This window comes from Oreochromis aureus, linkage group 2 (genome assembly GCF_013358895.1).
Source record: "Oreochromis aureus strain Israel breed Guangdong linkage group 2, ZZ_aureus, whole genome shotgun sequence".
Lineage (NCBI taxonomy): Eukaryota > Metazoa > Chordata > Actinopteri > Cichliformes > Cichlidae > Oreochromis > Oreochromis aureus.
Genome location: NC_052943.1, coordinates 3,272,112 through 3,287,741, shown reverse-complemented (window position 1 = coordinate 3,287,741; position 15,630 = coordinate 3,272,112). Strand labels below are relative to the sequence as shown.

At 41.2% G+C, this 15,630-nt stretch overlaps 1 protein-coding gene across 1 annotated transcript in view; it reads right to left on the bottom strand.

Moving 5' to 3' along the window:
• The window catches only part of aff2 (AF4/FMR2 family, member 2), a 195,616-nt gene that overhangs the window by 47,947 nt on the left and 132,039 nt on the right, over window positions 1–15,630 (bottom strand). Inside the window, exon 10 of the mRNA XM_039615308.1 lies at window positions 12,956–12,993. Coding sequence (XP_039471242.1) covers window positions 12,956–12,993 — 38 coding nt within the window. The remainder of the gene's footprint in view (window positions 1–12,955; window positions 12,994–15,630) is intronic.

Here is a 15,630-nt window from a genome sequence, read left to right as displayed (position 1 = left end):
TTTTGGACAAATGAGGCTTAAATCAGTGCTACAAGAGGACGTTACCTGATGCATCTCTTCAAGAGAATTATTAAGTAGTTCATTTAGTTTACATAAAAGCAAACTGATTGTTCACTACTGTGCATAAAGATCTGGGCAAAGTTCAACCCAGATGGGGAAAGTCTTCTGTTTAAAGCAGCCCGAACATCATAATAACCCCCAAACATCCCAAAATATGACACTGGACTTGACTTGACCCCGATGGCAGGCAGAAGTCTTTTGGTCAGCAGTTTTTTCTTAAGCCAGATTACAATCTGCTTCTGTTGTTGCTCCAGGAAAAACTGGAGCTGGCTTTCATATAAAGCACCTTCTTATTTAATGAGTGTCTACTTTCTAACTCGGCTCGGTGGGCAGCTAGCCCACAGTGCTGATAAGACATCTGGCAAGAAATCAAGGTGAGAACAAACATCAGCTGAGCATCTGCTGCATGGAAGCAGGCTGCACTTGTTTGTCATTAGTGCTGGAAAGTAAAGACTTGTACGAGTGCCGGGCTCCCTCTACAGAACTGTGTAAGTGGACCTGGGTGATGTTAGTTTTTTAAATTATTCATTGTGTTGCTATCAGACGTTTGCAACATAAAATGTCTTTTTTACACCACAAGAGAAACATTATGGACAAACGGTGCAAAGGGCATTTAATGCATCTGATGGGAGGCTTTTTATTTCAGCTCGTCATTCGTCAAAAGACAAAAACTGCCCGACACCAGTTTACGTTTCCCGCTCTGATGTGTTTGTCTTTTTTGTTTAAAGAGCGCCGAGTGAAGTTAAAGGAGGAGCGTGAGCGTCTTTTACTCTCAATGGGATTTTCAGTTGAGTGCTCTCTAGCCTATTTTATTCTGGCAACATAAACAGTATGTGTTGAAGGAAGGAGATGAAAGGAGATGAGTATGCGTGTGAAAGCATTACATCTGGCTTGCTTTCCTCCTCTTTCCTCAGGAATCAGCCATCAAGCCATCAGAAATAAATTAATGCCGCCGTCGTTGCCAAATTAAAATGCGGCGCCAGCTGGTGCAGACTGACGGAGCAGCTTTTAAGTGGACGTTTCGTGTACATGCCTCAGATGTTTAGCTCAAGTTAAGACATACAAACTTCATCTAGGAGTGCATTAGTGTGTCGGAGCCGATGACTTGATGGACATTGAGTTACTAGTTTTTCCAAACACATTCCCCTTGTTGTCAGTTAGAAACGGTGAAACATATGTCACTTATCTCTGAGTGAGCTTGAGATATTAGCTCTTATTTCATTATTAAATCCCTATTGTTGATATCCTGTCTCCCATAATATCTTATATTACCTCGTTCATGTATTTATAATCACTCAGCTCAGTCTGTGTTACAGCGCTGTATATAAAGGACGTGACAGGACATATGTTTCCTGTATACAAACTACCTGAAAGACAATTTCCTCTTCAGTGCTTCCAATTAGTGTTTCTGTCCTTGTTTCTGTCGTAAGCATCAAACCTGTTTGCTTATTTAGGACAAAGAGGCTTCGCTCGGGGTTTTTCCCTGTGTATTCCTGTGTCAGTGTTGCATAAGTAACACAGATAAGACTTACAAAATAGCCTTTGTCAGATCTTCAGGCTCCAGCAGAAGCTTTGGTGTCTGTTTATTTGTGTGATAAAATCACAAGCACAACAGGGGAAATGAAAGCCTTACAGCCTTGACAAAGTGATCCGTTGGTTTGATATGTCCAGTGGGCCTCACAAGATCCACACGACACCCACATATTTAAAGGCTGCAGCCTTTTAAATAGTGACTCAACAAAGTATTCGTGGTTGGAACTATCAACAGGGTCACAGGGGAGAGCTCGGTAGAAGTAATTCCTGGTTTTTGGAGGTTTTGTTTTCTTCATCATACCAGTGAGACGTGTGGAAAATGTGCATGTGGGTCAGATCAGTCATGTTATGAGTAAAAAGACAATGTTTCTAACTTCTGAAGCACTTTCAATGCAGTGTAGCACGTTTGGTTCATTTTGACCTTGAAGCACATGAATTCTAAATAATGTGAACTTTTCCCACAGCTTTCAGCTACGTGTGAATCCATCATACTGTCCTACTCAGCACAGTCCTGTGCTACAGCAAGCTACAACGCTGCACATAATGCTGGTCCTTTAGCTGAGCTGCGAGGTAACAAAGTAACTTTCGAGTAGCTGTACTTTACCTGAGTAGTTTTTTTTCTTACAACTTTTTACTTTTACTCCCTGAATGTTCAAACAAATATCTGTACTTTGCACTCCTTACATTTCAAAACAGGCTCGTTACTTTCGCTTTAACGCTTTGAGGGGAGTTTTTATTTCACGTCACGGCAGGCCTTCAAGCATCAAAGTGATTTAAACCCAAACTGCAACACATGAAATGCATTTATCACCAGGAGATGTGGCACAAAAAGACATGAAAGATGCAAAAAAAAACCAAACCCTGTGTGGGATAGTTAAAGGGGTTAAATTGGGTGTTTTTATTTATTTATTTTTTGGCACAACATATGATTGTTAGCTGATGATGCTGAGATCCATTGATCGAATCCTACCTTCATACCAACTGCATACTGTCTAATATAAAGCCAGCACAGACAGTGTAGTGTCAGTGTAGAGGATGAAAATCAGCTCATGAAACGTGTTGAATTCAGGTAAATCCACAAAGAGCAGTAAACCTCAGAGCAGCAGGTCAGCTGATCACAGCCTGTGCTATAAAACATCTGCTGGAGCTCTGAACAGACATTATCATGAGCTGTGATTCTTTTCCACACAATGAGCCACTACAGCTGATTTCTAGGATTCCTCCACCTGCTGAATCCACTTTAACCTCTTCCCTACACATGTTTTCTGTTTGGAGGCAAAGTCACCCTCCACTATGGAGGCAACAGAAAATAAACGTGTTTTTTTCCTTCTTTTTCTCTGCTCACTTACCTGATTCGAGCTGAGTAACTTTATTATAATGAAATTCAGATTCCCATCTACTAATTTTATTTTATTGTTAAATTCATGTAGCACGAGGTTCAGCCTGCTCTGCACAAAAATAGGTGATAGAAAATGAGCTACTTTTACTTTTTTACTCTGAGTACATTTTAGAGCCGGTACTTTTTCACTTTTACTGGAGTAAAAAAGATGAATGAGTACTTCAACTTTTACTGGAGTAGTTTTTAACAACCTCCAACCTTCCTTTCATATCAAACATCCTTGAAAGAGTAGTTGTCAAACAGCTAACAGATCATCTGCAGAGGAATGGCTTATTTGAAGAGTTTCAGTCAGGTTTCAGAGCTCATCACAGCACAGAAACAGCTTTAGTGAAGGTTACAAATGATCTTCTTATGGCCTCTGACAGTGGACTCATCTCTGTGCTTGTCCTGCTAGACCTCAGTGCAGCGTTCGATACTGTTGACCATAATATCCTATTAGAGCGATTAGAACATGCTGTAGGTATTACAGGTACTGCACTGCAGTGGTTTGTATCATATCTATCTAATAGACTCCAATTTGTACATGTAAATGGAGAGTCCTCTTCACACACTAAGGTTAAATATGGTGTTCCACAGGGTTCAGTGCTAGGACCAATTCTGTTTACATTATACATGCTTCCCTTAGGCAGCATCATTAGAAGACATAGCATAAATTTTCACTGCTATGCAGATGACACGCAGCTCTATCTATCCATGAAGCCAGGTAACACACACCAATTAGTGAAACTGCAGGAATGTCTTAAAGACATAAAGACCTGGATGGCCGCTAACTTTCTGCTTCTTAATTCAGATAAAACTGAGGTTATTGTACTCGGCCCTGAAAATCTTAGAACTATGGTATCTAAGCAGATTCTTACCCTGGATGGCATTACCTTGGCCTCCAGTAACACTGTGAGGAACCTTGAGTCATTTTTGACCAGGACATGTCCTTCAATGCACATATTAAACAAATATGTAAGACTGCTTTCTTCCATTTGCGCAACATCTCTAAAATTAGAAATATCCTGTCTCAGAGTGACGCTGAAAAACTAGTTCATGCATTCATTACTTCCAGGCTGGACTACTGTAATTCTTTATTATCAGGATGTCCTAAAACTCACTGAAAAGCCTTCAGCTGATCCAAAATGCTGCAGCAAGAGTCCTGACAGGGACTAGAAAGAGAGAGCAGATTTCTCCTGTTTTGGCTTCCCTTCATTGGCTTCCTGTTAAATCCAGAATTGAATTCAAAATCCTGCTCCTCACATACAAAGTCTTAAATAATCAGGCCCCATCTTATCTTAATGACCTTGTAGTACCATATCACCCTATTAGAGCACTTCGCTCTTGCACTGCAGGCCTACTTGTTGTTCCTAGAGTATTTAAAAGTAGAATGGGAGGCAGAGCCTTCAGTTTTCAGGCCCTCTTCTGTGGAACCAACTTCCAGTTTGGATTCGGGAGACAGACACTATCTCTACTTTCAAGATTAGGCTTAAAACTTTCCTTTTTTTGCTAAAGCATATAGTTAGGGCTGGACCAGGTGACCCTGAATCCTCCCTTAGTTATGCTGCAATAGACGTAGGCTGCCGGGGATTCCCATGATGCATTGAGTTTTTCCCTTCCACTCACCTTTCTCACTCACTATGTGTTAACAGACCTCTCTGCATCGAATCATATCTGTTATTAATCTCTGTCTCTCTTCCACAGCATGTCTTTATCCTGTTTTCCTTCTTCACCCCAACCAATCACAGCAGATGGCCCCGCCCCTCCCTGAGCCTGGTTCTGCCGGAGGTTTCTTCCTGTTAAAAGGGAGTTTTTCCTTCCCACTGTCGCCAAAGTGCTTGCTCATAGGGGGTCATATGATTGTTGGGCTTTTCTCTGTATTTATTATTGTGCTATCTACTGTACAATATAAAGTGCCTTGAGGCGACTTTTGTTGTGATTTGGCGCTATATAAATAAAACTGAATTGAATTGAATTGAACTAGTATGTGTATTTCCGCTCAGGTACACAATGTCTGTCCTTTAGTCTCATGATGTCTAATAGTTTGTGGGTCCAGCCTGACCAGAAAAACACAGCAGTGGTTTCAGACTGAGTCAAACACGTGTGGTAGTCTGAGTGCATGTAACATGTCTGACCTTAGAGCGGGGGAAGAAAGCACCACTGTAGAAACATGAGGAGGGGCCTTGTTTTAAACTTAAACTATATTTTTTTTTAGCTAAATCTGACTAGACTTGTATTATTGTTATTATAATTCAACCTCAGGTTTTGTTTAATTGCTTTATGACTCATCATGATTTGAAGCAGCCCCTTTCAAAAACAAGCTTAAGATTACTTTCAGATTCAGGTTGATTTGTGCTTAAATTAAGAATACTTTAGTTAAAATAGCAAGCGTCACATTTTATGCTAGGTGACAAATCGTCGGTATATTACGCTTCCAGGCACCCAGCATGTCCCTATATTATAAGATCGGAAAATGAGGAAACATGAGAACCGTTTGGAATAAATCTACACATGTACGTTCGTTTTACTTAAATCGCTTTGGAAAACACTATCTAACGTCATTAGAGTGCTGGTTAGGGTCAGGGATAAGGTTACAGGGTCAGGGCTGGAACGTGTTTTACTGAGGGAGCATCATTCTACTGGATTTCATCCATAACCCAGCGTGTAGCATAAGAACGTTTCACGTTCCTCAGGAACGCCTCAGGACGTGACAAATCGTCACTATATTGTTTTGAGAACGGGCTGAAAATAGGTGTCTATATCAAACTCTGCATGCTGTCTGTAGTGCCCCTCCCTGACCCTGGTTCAGCTGAAAATTTCTTCCTGACAAAAAGGGAGTTCTTCCTTCCCACTGTCGCTAATTTCTGGGGGTTTCTGTATTATTATATCAATATAAAGCAGCTGGAGGCAACTGTTGTTTGATTCGGCGCTTTAACTGAATAGATGTGCGATCCTATGGAAAACAAAGTCAACCCTTACAGCTTCCATAAAAGTTAAGAGGGTAACAAGGTAATACCTTTGGAAACAGTAAGGGTGCACTTAGTTTTTCACATGACTGCACAAAGTCCTGTAAAAACTCTCTTTTTAACATGACTGTATATATTACGGTGTCCCCCCTGTAAGCAACGAGGAGAGATTTTCATAACTGTATTTACTGTTCCTATTTGTATTGCCTGTAGCTTAATTATGGTTGATTATAGTTAATCCTGTATATGGTTAAGTTATACTTTCATCGTATATACTGGTATTTATCCCATCTGATTTTCAGAAAGGTTTTGTTTTCTGGTCTTTCTCCAAGTGCATCTCAAATTCCTCCAGGGTCCATCAGCTTTACACTGCACTGTTCATTTTGGACTCGGTCACCAGTAGTTAACCAGCAGGTATTGAACGCAACGAGGACAATCAAGAGACAATAGACAGCTGCTGATATTGTTTTTTCATGTTCCAATTGCCTCTGCTGTTAAACTGAATTGATCAGGCTCTTTAGACAAGAGAGTGCATGGCTTTGAGCCAGACAGGCCACCGCTCAGATAAACTGCTGCCAGCAGAGACACGATGCAACAGAGAGTGCAGAAAAGTGATCATGCTGAACAGGTAACTACAGGTTCTTAAAATAACCGAGGAAGGGAGTGAAAATATGCACAATTACAAGAGCATTATGGGACTGTGAAGTGAAGATGTGGAGGCCATCTGGGCTCAGTTCATCTGTCATCTTATCATCTGCCTTCAGCTCGCTGGTTCTGCCCTCCACTTGGCAGAGCTTCCTGCCGCACAGCTGGCTTTATAATCTCTCTCCATCTCCCTCTCAATCACGCGTGTGTGCACGCTCCAGCGTGTGTGCACGCTCCAGCATGTGTGCGCTGGCATGTGTGCTTGTTTACCTAACGCATGTCTGTGTAGCATAGAAAGTGAAAATGTGACATGATTTATGAAATTATTGCTGTTACTTTGCTGTGGGATACCAATGTACACATCCATCAATAATTATTGGAAACACAAATTCCTTGTGGGTAAGAAGATTATTAGTCGGGTGAGAAAATCATTAACTTCTAAAACAGCATTTATTAAGCACGGCTGCATGAAAACTAAAATCTGCAGAAGAAAACCTTTTGTTTTCACCTTTTCACGTTGCTTCTGTCGGCTTCCAGGATTCAGCGATACGTGCATGTGCATCTGTGTATTTGTGGCGTGTGTCAGAGTGTGTTTGCCCCGGGCGCTACTGTGGGGAAGGCTATAATAGGTTTCCACTTCTACATATGTAGCATAATGTTCCCTGGCAGCAGCAGGGGTGACGCTGTTTGAAAAGGTGTTTTTACATTTGAACTTGTGCCAAGCTGCACGTTACTGCTTAACCTGTCTGTTTAACTTGCCAACATGATTGCATTATTTATCACCAACGTCAGTGCGTTCACGTCTGGTTACATTACAAGAGAAATGAAACACGACTACTTAAAGTACAGTTAAGGTAATCACGTAGATACCTTAGTAACAGGTGTATCTAACAAAGTGGGCGGTGAGTGTATCACCTGTCACATCAGTCAAGGTATTTCTTTACTCCCACTAACTTCAGTCACTAGTCTTAACTTTGAGATGATCTCAGCACCCAAATTAATATATGAGCATGTGGCTGTGCAAGTGGTTTTACAACCTTTTTAAAAATCTCTTCTGTGTGTTTCTTTTGATATATCACAATAAGCACTAAGTCTTTCTTTTAAACTCAGCTAATGCTGGTTTATGTAAATTTTTTTTAAAGTAATGTTCACCAAAAGTGATCACGGTTAATTGGCCCTGTAGCTGAATGTCTTATTATGTTAAATACTCCTAAATTATCTGGGCGCTGGATTCTCTTTTACTACAATTAACTGATACATATACTTGAATTGTACATACACAGCTTCATAGTGTTGGATGCTGGCCTGATACTGCAGAGTGTCCTGTATCATAGATATAGTTGTAGGCTTTGTAACAAATCAAACTTGATTATAATGATATTATGAGTTATGATAGTGTGTAGACCTCTGCCTCCCTAGAGGCCGGCCTGCCAGTGAGCAACATGGTGGCTGTGTTCAAGCATCGCCACGATGAAAAACAGCGAGCGATGCAGCGTCTGTGTTAATATATCTGCAGGACACCATTAATGAGCTCGATCGACTGACTGGCTCTACAGTGTTTTCAGGTGACTTATTAACAGCTAGGCCACCGGCTACAGTGTAACAACACTTAGTCACAGCGTTGTTGCTCTCTGGTGTCACCGGTGAAGCAACCATAGCAACCTGGTAACGTTCAGCCAATCACATGAGTGAGTGCCGAGTATTTGACCCAGCGTTTTGAGTAATTCTGTATTTGCTTCTTTCTTTTTGTTATCATGACGTTTAATAGCTTACAGTTTAGTCTTGAGTTTAGTTCTTGTCTTTGTCTCATCCCCATGTCTCCTGTCAGAGTCTGTTATGTCCTCTGAGTATGTCTCTCGCCCTCAAGTTCCTACGTCTTAGTCACGGTCTCAGTGTTGTACTTCCTGTTTTATTTTGACAGCGTCCCATCACGTCTAATTCCTTCCTGCTGTGTTCCCCATGTGTTTCCATTTACCATGTCTGTCCTCATTTGTAAATAATGTGTCAGTTTTTTTCTTGTCCCTTGTTGACGTTTGTGTTAACCTTCCCATGTGTCTCCATGTCTCAAGTTTTCAGGAGTTTAATTTTTCCAGTTTAGGTTTTTGTGATTCATTTCTCATTTGGTTAATGTTTTGTAATCTCTCATAATTATTTCTTGCTCACGTCAGAAGTTTTTAAGCTCATACATTTACATAAACATACCGCCCGTGATTAACGTCCATCTCCATCCTGACTTTCTATATAATCACCTTTAGGATACAACAAGTGGAAGAAAAGCTGCTATTCGAGAAATAAGGTCTCATTAAATAATAATAACTTTCCCATGAACTAAACGCAGGTTCTTCTTCTGTGTCAAAGCATTCTGCTAAACTTCCTGAACACAACACACTGACCCAACAGCCTGAACCAGCAGCCTGTTTTCATTACTGCTCATGCAAGCACATCCATCATTGTTGAGCTTTACTATATCAGCATATTGATTTGCCCGTGTCTGAATGGTTTTGAGTTATTGCTGTCCCCAGTTATGAATACAGAGGACCTGTACATCACAGAGCTCTCAGTAAAACACCCATTCAACACCATTCACAGCACCGCTAACTAAAATAACATCAGGACTACTCACCCAGAACTACTCGAATGCTATTACTATTAAAATAATCACAATAAAAAAAGACCAGTTCATATCACTGGGGGCGATTTTCCTCACCAGTGTGATGAAAGATGTGAACGGGATATAACGCACAAAACAGAAGCAGCTAGCAGAGATTGTGAAGATTACAGAGAAGTAATAAAAGAATGATACAGTCTAATATACACTGTGGTGGGATGATAAGGTGGGTGGTTGTGTGTGTGTGTGTGTGTGTGTGTGTGTGTGTGTGTGTGTGTGTGGCACAATAATGATTGGTATGTGGGTAACGCTGTCAGAGCAAGGATTAAAAAAATATGCGTGTCTGTATGGATGGTGTGAGGAGTGTGGGTGAGACAGCGTGTGTTGCTTTCCACGGGGGGATATAGCCAGTGGATCGCTCACAGCATCTCTAGTCCCAGCGTCCCCACAGATATCTGTGTGTGTGTGTGTGTGTGTGTGTGTGTGTAGGGTGTTCAGTAGATTGGGCTGCAGAGTGAATGGGCTCATTAGCGGTAGCAGAGTAACACATGGCCTGGGGCACACACAGACACACACTCTCTTTCTCTCTTGCTTTGCTGTCTGTCTCTCTCACACACACACACAAACACACACCTACACACACACACACACACAGTCACACTCCAGACTTGAATACTAATGCCCTCAGATTGTGAACACAACGAGCCTCATTTATAAAAGATTCTTATATCCTAATGCACCAGTCTGGGCTTCACAACACATTGCAAGCAAAAGATGAACTTATGAAAAATTGATCCCAGTGCCAAAATCAGCTGTTTACATGGATTCTTTCCAATGTTCTGTGATGTTAAAAATGCATCTAACATTGTGTTTTATTCTAATGATTAAGTAGGTGATATGTTTCCCAAAGATGTTAACACTTAGCAAGAAGACAAACCGGGGAGCCCACACAGCCCTGAAAGATAAATGGAAACATGTCTTAAAATAATGAAAATGGGCTTTAACACCTCCAGAAAACTTATTACTGATGACAGTGTTACATCCGCAGTGTCTCTGCCTATTAGCTATATGTTTAGTGAAGAATGCAATTAGTGGTAGAAAGAGAAGCACAATTAAATACATAAAAAAGATGAACCAGGTGATCTTACAGAGCTTGTCTTGGAAAAGCAAATATGTTTGGCACAACAGTGCAGGTCATAATTCTGATTGCAAAAGCTGCCAGACATGACAGGGTACAAAAAAAATCATTAATTCATTAATTATTACAAAAAAACCAACACCAACAAATATGCAGTCCTCTGGAGAAAGCTAGGCTCATCATCGATGACTAAAACATTTGTTTAATCAGCCCTAAGCCTGTAGTTCTGATATCACAATGCTCTTTATGACTGCTGGCCAATAAACAGCTTCAAATGTGAAAACAGAAATGGAAAATGAAAACACTGATAGTCTTCAACAGATTTTTTTTGGACCCATCCATCCACCCCAACATCCTGCCATGGTGGAGCATCGCAACATCATCTCTCATCTTCCCCTTTGCTCCCGTTATTTTACAACCCCTAGGTTGACAGCTTTAGATTGTTAATCCAGTACACAGGAGGCCAGAGGAGACCTGTTTCGACTGAAATGGACTCATCATTCTCAGACAGACTGGCAAAGATTTGCTAATAGTTGTTGTTATAAATGCAGACAGATATGCCAGCTTGTTGCACTATGAATGCAATAAATGCAACTTGTCTACGATGTTTTTTCGCAGTAAGCGATACAACTCAGCTGGTTGCCGACTTGTAGTACTTTGGTTATATTCCTATATGAAGCAGCCATGTCATCCTGCAGTTACTATGTCACTATTTATGGAGGAATTTCTGTTTCAAATCTGTGAGGCTCTGGTTGGAAACTGAATGTAACCAGCTGACTTTCTCTTTAATGTGAATTTATGCATACAGATTTGACATTTTTACCAATTTCTTACAGCTAATGACCACATTAGCAGACACAGGTCACATGTAATTATTAATTTAACCCCATCCAGTGTCAATCTGATAACAGTGGACTAGTGCAGACCTGGTCCCCGTCTTCAAAGCAACCATTACAAGATGCAAGAAGATCACGAGTACATTGCACATGGTCACAATAATTTGATCATGCAACCACAGTTTTCCATAGTGTGACTGTGATACTAACAACCTATTGTATGGGAGGAAAGTAACTCTGATACACTCAGAGGTAACGGAGCCACAGGGGTGCAGTGGTTAGCTCTTTCACCTCACAAGAGAAGCTTCAAACCTGCCGGCCACCTCGGCTCTTTCTGTGCTACATCTTTTAACTCGGGGTTATCTTTTCCTCCCACAGTCCAAAGACATCCATGTTAGGTTAACTAGTTATTCTAAATTGGCCGTGATTGTGAATGTTTGCCTGTTTGACTGGAAAACCTGTCCCAGCTTCTCACCCTAAGACTGCTGGGATATGCTCCAGACCCCAACCCCCAGTGGATGACAACCTTAGGACAAGAGCTGCTGAGGCTGGGAGGTCCCTCGCTGCATAGTAATGATTAACAATGTTGTGGAAAATAATTAATGAATTAAAAAGAAAACAAATCAGGAACAACGTGTTCATTAATTATGCAGGTCTTAAATCATTTTTACATGTGCCACTTAACCAGTGGAATCAAGAATAAGCTGTTCATTTACTACAACATACCGCAGGACTGTTATTACTGATGCTTGATGTACAGTAACAACTGGCAGAAATAAGATTACACTAATGCACAATGCATTACATCCCATAACCCAGGATAATAAACAAAAAAGGAAACGCTGGAAACTCAAAAAGCATCGATAACAAGGTGCCCTACACTCGAACGAACAACAAAAGCATCTAAATGTTAAATGTCTGTTAAGCTGTAACGAGACCACATTTATTAAAAAAGAGCCTGAGGAAATGTTACTCGCTGACCTTCAAACATAACGCATGCATGCATGTACGCAGGATTTTATGTTTCCTCCTCAGAGCCACAGTCTACACGCAGAGTCCCTGCAAAGTCTCCCTGCAATACAAATAACGAGTCTGCTGCCTAAATGTGAACGTTAGAGCTGAAGCGTGCGGCCGCTGACTCTCGTTATCAAGTGGACACCTGTCGCCGCAGATGTTTCGGTGAATTAGAGGCGCAACACCTGCAAAAGCCTTAATAACGGCTGCATTTGCGATTAACTTCATATAGCAAAAAAAAGTAAAAATCAAACAACGTCCCGCTAAAACGCTGGATATTTACTGAAGCGAGACGTGTTAGATGCTGAGGGCTGTGTGAGCCGGCTCTGCAGTCCTAAACCATGCTTTCAGAAACAAGTACAGAAAGAGAAACACTGACCACAGCTACCTCAATTGCATGTTTCAGGGCAAGAACATTTATTTATAGCTTGTTGTTTGGCTGATATTGAAAGTCACACACTCCATTAACCTCACACCCTCTGCCAAAGACTCGCTGGCTGCCACACCATATAGAAGGATGATGCCCCGGCTACTTGACTTAATGCAGGCCATATGTGGATCTGCCTTATTTCTCTCTGCCAAAACAACAAGTAATACACGACATCTGACTGCGGTCTTACTTAGCCCAGGTTGCTCTCGGCGGGAGAAGAGCAGCTTGCACGCCAGCTCTATTGTGAGTGCTATTTTCTGTGAGGATAAAAACGAGTCTGCAGAGTGCAGTCCATCCGACGAGGAAATCACCTCATTACAAATACAGCGTTTGGTTATTTGTCTTACCTCAGGGCTGCGGCTCTGGCTTTAGGCTTGTCGGACACCTGTCGCAAAAAGAAACAACAACAGAAAGAAGAAATCAGAAGTCATGTTCATAGATTACGTTTAACTGTCGAGACAGTGATGATGGTGAGAACACGAGGTCTCGTGAGCACCGTGTGATAAACGTTACTGACTTTGCTCGCCGTCTGATTAATGTTCTTATTAAGAAACAAATGAAAGCCTGTTCATTTTTTAAAACTCCAGAGTGTGACTGATACAGTTATTCCACAATCGGAGGACGAGCGAGGAGCAACGTGCCTCTATTGATCACCTAATGGTTCGATTCAAATCAATTCCAGACAGCGCTGATTAATTGATCAATGCGCTCATGTGGTTTGTAAATGATACTAGGCACTGTGCCAAACAAGAGAAAGAAAATCAACCCAAATTGTCACAGTCTGTGTAACAATGTATCTCTAAAACAGCTTTTAATAAACATCAGAAACAGGATGGTAATATTTGTTACATTTATTGAGCACAAAAAAACTGACACAACGCAGCTCGCTCTCAGGGCAGCATTTACTTTTAAGGCAATAGTATCTTATTTTGTTTTGCTTTCTTTGTTCCTTTGAAATACTTTAAATCAGCGGTCCCCAACCTTTTTTGCGCCACGGACCGGTTTATGCCCGACAATATTTTCACGGACCAGCAATGAGGTGTCACGGATGAATACAACAAAATAAAACTAGTGCCGGTACCGAAAAAAAGAAGATTTATTCATAACACACGTGAAAAGACCCAGGAAAACCGAGTTAACGATAAAAACGATAACAAAATAACGTTGAAAACCGATAAAAACCCTGAAAACCATACATTTCACACCTGAGCCTCAACTCTCGCGGCCCGGTACCAAACGACTCACGGACCGGTACCAGTTCGAGGCCCGGGGGTTGGGGACCGCTGCTTTAAATAACAAAAGCGGCTCTTTGCACGTGTTTAGCTCCACTACAGATGTCTTACCAATATCATTCCCTTAAAAGCAAATGCTGCTCAGAGAGTGTGCTGGATGGTGGAGGATTTATTTTGTAGATATAAAACACATGTTGCATTCGTTTCGTTGTTTAGTAAAATTTGTTTAAATATTTAATAATAAACATCAGGGGGAAAAAGTTGTTGATCACAAGTTTATTTTATTTTCCAGAAAACAAACAAAAAGTTAGTCAGGAATGATTAGAACCTGTAACATACACAACAAAGTCACAGTAAAATAACATTTAGTATCTCCCTATGTTGTTCCCTATCAGTCTACATGTTGTCACTACAAACAATGCCAATGCTATTCAATGGTTTTAAATAGCGCCATAGAGCATTGCTGTTAAGAGGTCAGAGGTCAAATGCATGACAGAGTATTTTAAGATTAAATTTGAAATGCTAGTGTGAGAACAGTCGAGATTACAGTTGTCCTTTCTACACTCTACAAAATGCTCAGTGTAGGTGAGTTAGTGAACAACTTGTGATACGACACACCCCCTCCCTCTGTACTGAACGACGGTGTAACCATGTGTGTGTGTTGCTTTTCTGTCCAGAAAACACAAACTATCTTTTCACCTTCTTAGCCTCTCCTTCCCTCGATCAGCTCACCTCTATTAGAAGAAGAACTTCTTGTCATTAAAATGACAGTAAACCTCTATTTTCTCCTTATCGTCTCTTCCTTTATGCCCCCTCTTCCGTGCTTCCTCCCTGCCCTCTCTCTTCACTGCGAGCCTCTGCTTTATTTCTATTCATACTTTTCCTCCTTTCAGCAAAAAGAACGGGGGTGATTAAGCTTGTCAGTGAAGCCTTTTCCTAACCTCCACCTTCTCCCCCGTCCTCTCTTCCTCCCTCTGACGCCTCCCAGTCATTTTTGCGCATGGCTACATCAATTAGAACGACAAAACAAAAACAGTAAACTCAATTCCCGCAAATATCAGCCATTAATTTTTTTTCAAGCACTGTAACCCAACAATTAAAATGAATTACTCAAACAAAAACAGGACCTTTTCTTCCCTCCGGCTTGTTGTTGTTTTTCCCCCCACTCTCTCTCTAGGAATAAGGTGATTAACTGGACCAGTGAAGTTTCTGATAGATCGATGCGGAGCTGCAGGCTAGAACAACAAACCTCCTCAGATCTTTGGCTTTGGGAGGCTTGCAGGGCTCATGGAGAGGATCTATGTGTGAATATATTTAGCTGGCTGGTGGCTTTACTTGGATTTAAATAAAGAACAAACCAACCAGCATTTATTCACACAATCTCCTCTGTTACAACCCGGCTGCGAGCATTGTTCCCGACAAAAAGGGACAAGCTGTTTTACCAAAAGCAACACGATTCAGACCTTAAAGCTTTTCCAGACGTATATGATTATATTTCTAAAATCCCCTCTTCGCTCGCCTTTCTCGTGTGGGTGCGAGACATCTCAATGTTTCACAGCGGGGCCGGCAATATGGTCTTAACAAGGCTTTAAACACCCCCACACCAATTTAAACAGGAAGCGAACAATGAATTCTTTGCTTGTCTTGTACGGTGTCACTTTACTTTTGCGTGAGAGACTTTGTAAAAGCATTTCTAACACCTGAACTCAGTTCTCAAATTTATGATGTAACTCTTGCGAGGAGGTTGCGTTACTGAAAATACCGAAGCTGCTGGATTTTCACAAGTGGAA